The following is a 7,500-nucleotide window of genomic DNA, read 5'->3' as shown; positions in this document are numbered from 1 at the left end:
CACTGGGATTCCTTTCCGTTTCTAATTTGTCCGCAGGTTGCCGAGCGTTTGAGACGCGTACGAGGGGACCGTGAGTCTGACGCTTGAGGAAGATCTGTTCATTTTTTTCTTTTTAACAAGGAATGCAGTGCCGTAAAATGAAAACTTTTCCTGCCAAAGCGAGGTTAGCGGAGCCCTTTTGACAGCTGCACTCTCACCGAACGAGCCCTCACAGCTGGATGTGACGTATAGCACCCAGAGAGCAATGTGTGTGTGTGTGTGTGTGTGTGTGTTTGCATGTATGTTTGTGTGTGTGTGTGTGTGTGTGTGTGTGTGTGTGTGTGTGTGTGTGTGTGTGTGTGTGTGTGTGTGTGTGTGTGTGTGTGTGTGTGTGTGTGCGTGTGTGTGTGAGGGGGGAGAGGGGGGGCACAAACTGCTACAAAGCTGCGCAGGCTGTGTGTATCAAGTTACACAAGACCTAACGTGACCTCCCCTTGGGACCCTGAAAGTGTTGGGAGTTGGAGAAGATGGAGCTGGCATGGCAGAGCACAGCGCTTTGTGCCGCTTTGGGCCGCAGTCATCGATAGAGAATCACAGGCCTGAAGACCGGCAACATTAACCTGTCCGTCAACTCCTAGAATACTAAAAGATGGGGGGAGTCTGTCCCAACTACGACAGGCTGCCGTTTTGTTGATACAAATAAGAATAGTAAAAAATGATACAAATTAAATGCACTGAAAAGCCTTCAGTCAAGTGACAAATACTGCATAATTAATAGAAGAATAAAACGTGTAATGATTGTCTTTCTAAATAATGCTGGCAATATAAATGTGTTAAAATAATGATATAGGCCTACAAATAAACAAAATAAGCCTGCTGAAGTAGCAAATAGGCATACGTTACGCAAATTATTTGTAATGATTTTTAAATATGCTTTTAGAAGATTAGTTGACATTTTGCACAACTACTTAAAATCATCAGATCTTAGGGTCTATAAATAGGTTGTGCGTAATATATAAACAATTGCATTAATAGGCCAACAACCGCCCCCAGGAAGAGAAATAAGAAAAATCATCTCGTTGTGAACGCTCAGAAATGGAAAAGAGTAAAAGGTGTCCAACTGCAAAAGCCATACCTCTACTTATAAATGTTTGATTTGAAATAGGCTTTACATCCAGAAGGAATTTCATTCATGGAAAAGGCCGACATGCGAAATAAAACAAGTCCTGGATTAGAATAAGACTTTTACTTAGTGGTTCCCATCGGTAGTAAACCCTGAGCCAAGACAATCTGGGAGAAAAGCGCGCAGGATCCAATTGTGCTACTACTTCTAAAAATGATCAGGATCTATAGAAATACCGTATTTTAAACAAACTTCACACATACATGTCATTCATTGCCATCGAACTTTTTATCGAAGTCTCAGAGAGATCATTTGTCATTCAACGCACTTAAAACCCGCCGTGAACCAAAAATATCAACACATTACGTTAGGGATGTGGGCTTAAGAAACGTATAAGATTGCACAATTTAGAGAAATCATAAGAGAACTACGGGGACGGATATGCCATCCCTCCCTGACCGTCCAAGTGTCCCTCAGCCTAGTGTGGGGCGCCGAGGTGCACCAAATGGCACCCACACAAATGACAAGTCCGCTCACCGCAGGAGACATTCAACAAAAGCCAGCGAATTAAACCTTTACTTCGAGATACTAATTAACTGGCATATTTCATAATCCATACATTCGACACAATATTGATTCGTCTTACGCGTTTTATTTAAAATAGAATACACAAATACACTCAAAAATAACACAACCAGCTTATCGACTAAGCGTAAATAAAACCTAACACTTTATTTCCAAAACCATGAATCTCTTCAGGTCGATCGACAAGTTTGGTTCAACTTTCTAGCCGTGTAACTTTGAGCGGAGCCGCAGAAGCGCTCCTTCTCGAATAACGGTGCTCCTGCTGGCCCCATAATGGCCCTGGCGCTGCCTCCCCTCCGCCCCTCCGCAGGCGGCCGGAGGGGAGCTCTAGCACCGCGTCTTCCTGCCCACTCTTACGGTCTAAAAGCCTACATCATGCGGCATCAACGTTGATAAAAAAAAGTGATCAGGTTTAAGTTCCGAGTAAACTTTTCTGAGAGAAGTTGTTCCAGGTATCTCATCGCTCTCAGCCGGCACTGTGCTGGAGTGAGAATATGGGCACCGCGACATGTGTGTGTGGGTAACGGTCCCGCGATAAAGCGGTGACAAACTCCGGCAAACACATTCAAACAACCCTCCTTGTTTCGCGTTCATATCACAGTACAGGGCCCAGGTAGAAGTTAAATTCTCTTACCGTTCTTCCGTCTCGGGTTGGCTTGTTTTCGCCTCTTGCAGCGGGGACCCTCGGCCATGATCTCCTGCTTCATTGATAAGAGTGGCTCAGACGGCGGTCTGCATGGGTTCCACTTCTTCAATCAGCAGCGGCGAACCCTTCTCTCTCTCTCTCTGTGTGTGTGTCTCTCTCCTGCCTGATAACCAAACAAAACACGGCGACACAAAACGTTGGGGGGGTGAGGGTGCTGCTGCTGCTGCGGCTGGCACAGTATACAATAAGATATCCCGCCTGAAGATCCGTGAAGCACACACACACACAACTCAAACCTTATGAGTTCACACTAAGGAAACCTATAAGTAAAACTCCACACAGGATACACTCCTCCGGAGTCTGAACAGGACCGTGCCGCACACAGTCGCCTGATCTTTTGATGAAAGCATGTGTGTGTGTGAGTGTGTGTGTTTGTGTGTGTCTGTGTGTGTGTGTGTGTGTGTGTGTGTGTGTGTGTGTGTGTGTGTGTGTGTGTTTGCGCACGCGCACGCGTGTATGTGTGTGTGTGTGTGTGTGTGTGTGTGTGTGTGTGTGTGTGTGTGTGTGTGTGTGTGTGTGTGTGTGTGTGTGTGTGTGTGTGTGTGTGTGTGTGATCGGACGGGGCGTCAGCAAGCGGAACAAGAAGGAGGGCGGACAGTGACACACAGATACATTAGATAACTCTATAGCCTAAAAGTATTTGTTGTTGTTGATGGCCTGTGTGTCGCGGTGCACCGGTTGTATTTTGTTTTATCGGTCATTCAACTTGTTCATAATGGGGACATGTGTTTTGGGGGGTAGTGTTGGATACATTGTGGAGCCTACACTTGCCACCACGCAGCCTCAATGTTCAATGTTATTTAGTTCACATTAACGTGATGTATTGTAGGCATTGTCAAGCATATTTGTGCAGAATACCACGGAAGTATCGTAACCACGAACATGTGCGGATGGTTTTCTTAAGGGGCCTTGGAAGTGTTACTTAAATGGGAAAATAATATAAGCGTTTTTAGTAATTTGTGTCACCTATCGAACCATTTTATGATAGGAAAAGTGAAAATAGCTAACCCTTAACCATGACAGTGTATTATCAAATGTAATGCCTTGCCTACTTTAAGTTAACCGAAAGTAACACTTTTGTGTGTGTGTGTGTGTGTGTGTGTGTGTGTGTGTGTGTGTGTGTGTGTGTGTGTGTGTGTGTGTGTGTGTGTGTGTGTGTGTGTGTGTGTGTGTGTGTGTGTGAACTATCTTCGAAACATTTTAAACGAATTAAATTATTATCTCTATTTGTTTGTAGTCTACATGTCTTTTATTTTCTCTGGATTAAATAAAGCATTCACTGTCCGCGGATCACCGTATTTTGTGGCATGCCAGACGCAAAACATGATTTTGTAGCTGTTTTAATATATAAATATACAAATAAATAAAAATATTTATATAATCGGCATAACACGGTAAACAAACTGAAATACATAAGACACATTTGCGTGTGCGCCTTAGATCTGGTAGTTTAATTGAGAAGCTGTGCATAGGCCCGTGTTCTCTTGCCGTAATAAAGAGCTCTGAACAGACAAACTGCAGAGCGTCGCCTCCTCTGCATCACAGCCCTTCTCTCCCCTTCGTTTCTGGATTACAAGAAAATCCCGGCCAATGTGTGGCTAGATAATGGGCCATTATGGAACGCTTTCGATATGCAACATGCGATTTGTCCTCAATAGCAGAATGATGCTTTTACCACCCCAAAAATACATTGTTAGTTTAAAAGGCGTCGTGTATAAATTAACATCGATTACATCGGCTACACAACCTCTGCATGAATTGTACGGTTACATGCTTCGAAATCCAAAGGAATGTCACCAAGGCACGGAACGATTGAAGAAAATAGGAGCTCGTGGAAGGAAATGTGACAGTTTAGAGAGCGCGCACACATCCCGGCGCTTGGCAACCTGAAGTTGAGCGCACCTCGCTCACCTGGTTGCGCAGGTAAGCCGCGAAAGCGCGCAGAGCGCACAGGTATACGCAGGGTTGCGCATGCCTCCCAAACGTGACTGTCACGAGCTACTTCAATTCGAAGTTAGAATAAAAACACAACAGACGGAAGATAATTCACCTACCAGAGTACGAGCGTTGTCCTCCAAAACAACTGGCAAGTAGGTAGCGTGAGGAAGAAATGCAAAAATAAGTGGTGCGCTGTCGATTTTCTCCAAAATGGGAATATTGTGCTTTGGAAATAGCTTTGACGAAGGACCGTTATTCCTGGCGGCCAGGTTAGGACTGATCTCTTTTAGCCACTTCACCAAACAGACCTGGGGACGGACTGACGTGATACGCCTCCTCTAATGACACTTTTTCTCTCTTTCTTTTCTGCAACATAGAGGCGCCAGAGCTTCTAAAACACGCGCCACCTATCTTCCCGAGGAGGGATAATTGAGGAGTGCCATTCGTTCTGGAGAACGGTGTCAATGTGGCCGCCTTCTTGTTGCTTCTATTTCGACAATCTATTATTTCCAAAACTATTGCTTTAAGTGCAAAGTGAGGTCATTGTTCCCACCCACAACACCCCCTAATGTCGGACATTCGAGGGCTTTTAAATCATTACTAGTGTTTCAGTTTTTTACTGCAGCGATGCCGTTGCCCATGTTGCTCACACTGGGTTTCTGACAGCCACAGCGGCTTGGCCATGCGTGCAGAGGGAGATGGGGAGCGAGAGCGGGAGAGAGCGAGGGAGAGAGAAGGTACAAACTGAGCGCACCGCTACCTGATTGGATCGCACAGGTAGCTTACCTGTGCACGTGCTCGTGTTGATGCCTGCTCTGCCGGTGCGCTCGTACGCAAACCACTTTGCCGCTTTTACCGCCTTTGCCGTTGCCTCTCATCAGGCATCGAAGCGATCAAGTTGTTTTTTTTATGTACACAAGGAAAGGAGGAGCATCCAGCCTATTTATTGCAACACACACACACACACACACACACACACACACACACACACACACACACACACACACACACACACACACACACACACACACACACACACACACACACACACACACACACACACACATACACACACACACACACACACACACACCACACACACACGATGATGTCGGAAGAAAGAGGGTATAATGAGAGATTAATGCGAGTATGTCTAAGGTAGGCTCCTCGTTTAGACGTCGAATACGTTTTGTGCGTTACAGATGATCAGATTGACCCTATTTTGATATTATAAACTGCAGTCTTTCACCAGTGCAGCGGAGGGTTACACCCATGTGGTGGCTGAACTAACCACCTCCCATGTTCTCAAGTATTTATTTTCCGCATTGATGAGGTGGCTTGCATATTCACCAATGAATGAGCTTGACTTAATGCTTAATAAGATCGTTTAGCGGCGTGGTAAAGCAAGTATGTGATGTATTTTTATAAATTAATTCATAATAAATATTGCATAAATCTTTCAACAATTCCGTAATCGATGATAATAATAATAATAATAATAATGATAATATAACAATAATAATAATAGTAATAATAGTAATTATTATTTTTATTATTGTTATTATATTTTTGTGTATATATATTATTATTATCATTGTAATTTAAAGTAATATTATAATTATTAATAGCTCATTATTACTTAAGTCCTCATCAATATGCAGGCGAAGGCCCATTATCTTCTCATCTGATTGTTTCTCGGCAGACACGTCACTTGCTCCACCTCTTTTCTTTATAATCAGCATGACGGCAAACTAAGTCGATTTACTTATCTAAATTAGATTATATGAAGAAATTATTTAGATATAGCCGGGCCGGCATGATCAGTCAAAAACAATGCTTCAGTTCTTCTTTCTTACTTCTCCATCTGTCCTCCAAACATATTCGGTAGGCCTGTTGCCATGCTAATCAAGATACTTGACCAAAATATTGTAATGAATGCCCTGCTTTTAAACGGCAGCCATGTTTGTCCTGCATCACATCAACAGCCTTTTATTTGGTCTCGTCTTCATGCTGAGAAACTTCCTTGAGTGCCAAAAGTTCCATATCTTTATTTTTGATGTGTTGATTAATATATATGAAAAATGCATGTTGCTGGTCATACAATGATAACATTTTATTGATATGATGTGTGAGCCACACACTAAATATTTAGTTGACCTAATTCCGAACCGTGACTTTCGAATGAGATGAGTGATATCGTAGACCAATAGATCAATAGTAATATATACGCTTGCCACAAAAATACAGTTTGTGAAAACATAGAAAAATATTGTTTTGGCCACTTCAGCCTGACACACCTGATGATTTCATGGAAGTCGAAAGAGGAAATGAAAAAGGCTAGTCACCATAAAACCTGACCATGTGACCAACACACACACATACACGCACCTCCACACAGAAACACACACACACACACGCATCCACACACACACACACACACACACACACACAAACACGAACATACACATACTCATCCTGCACACCGTATACACCCAAACACACATACACACACACACACACACACACACACACACACACACACACACACACACACACACACACACACACACACACATATACTAACAAACGCATGCAGGGTGAATGCACACGCACACACACAAAAACACATGCACACACACCTCCTGCACACCGTCCGTACGTTTGTACCCACACAAACACACACACACACACACACATACGAAAACAAGCATGCACAAGCACAAGCACAAGCACACACAAACGCACAAAGGCCTTGCGTTGCTCAACAGGCCTCATTGCAACATGGGAGGGACACGGCTAAGGGAGTAGATGCGAAGCAAATGGAAGTCGGTGACATTAATAGGTGAAAGAGGCTTCTGGAAAGTGTTGCCATGTTGAGAAACACTGAAGTTCACTAACCGCTGAAAGTGAACTCTCTATCTCTCTCATGGCGCGTTTCCACCAGAGGGTGCGATTCGGTTCGGTTCGGTTCGCAAAGGTGCGGCACAGATCGCGTTTCCACTGCCAAAAGTGGGCATGACCCGGACTGAGCTGTACTGAGCCGTACTCGTCTCGCACTCTCTTCTCTCCCTACCCTCTCTCTCCTCACCTTTCTCTATTCTATCTCTGTCCCTCTCCTCTCTCCACCTTTCTTTCTCATTCTTTCTCACTCTTCCTCTCTCTCCATCTG

The 7,500-nt window shown here is 44.0% G+C and overlaps 1 protein-coding gene across 5 annotated transcripts in view; it reads right to left on the bottom strand.

Moving 5' to 3' along the window:
* zeb2a (zinc finger E-box binding homeobox 2a) overlaps positions 1-5,216 on the bottom strand; it is a 59,899-nt gene extending 54,683 nt beyond the window's left edge. For 2 of the 5 annotated variants that reach the window (XM_030344163.1, XM_030344162.1), the window contains exons 1-2: positions 4,448-4,794; positions 2,322-2,496 (exon numbers count right to left, since the gene is read on the bottom strand). In XM_030344163.1, the coding sequence (XP_030200023.1) occupies positions 2,322-2,394 (73 nt within the window). In that variant the 5' untranslated portion in view covers positions 2,395-2,496; positions 4,448-4,794. Of the gene's footprint in view, positions 1-2,321; positions 2,497-4,447; positions 4,797-5,117 lie in introns of those variants that run through there. The other 3 variants (XM_030344161.1, XM_030344160.1, XM_030344166.1) reach the window with 3 other exon arrangements.
* Positions 5,217-7,500: the final 2,284 nt, after the last annotated feature.

Source organism: Gadus morhua, chromosome 20 (assembly GCF_902167405.1).
Source record: "Gadus morhua chromosome 20, gadMor3.0, whole genome shotgun sequence".
In the NCBI taxonomy this organism is placed as follows: Eukaryota; Metazoa; Chordata; class Actinopteri; order Gadiformes; family Gadidae; genus Gadus; species Gadus morhua.
This window is presented reverse-complemented; position numbering and strand designations above follow the sequence as displayed.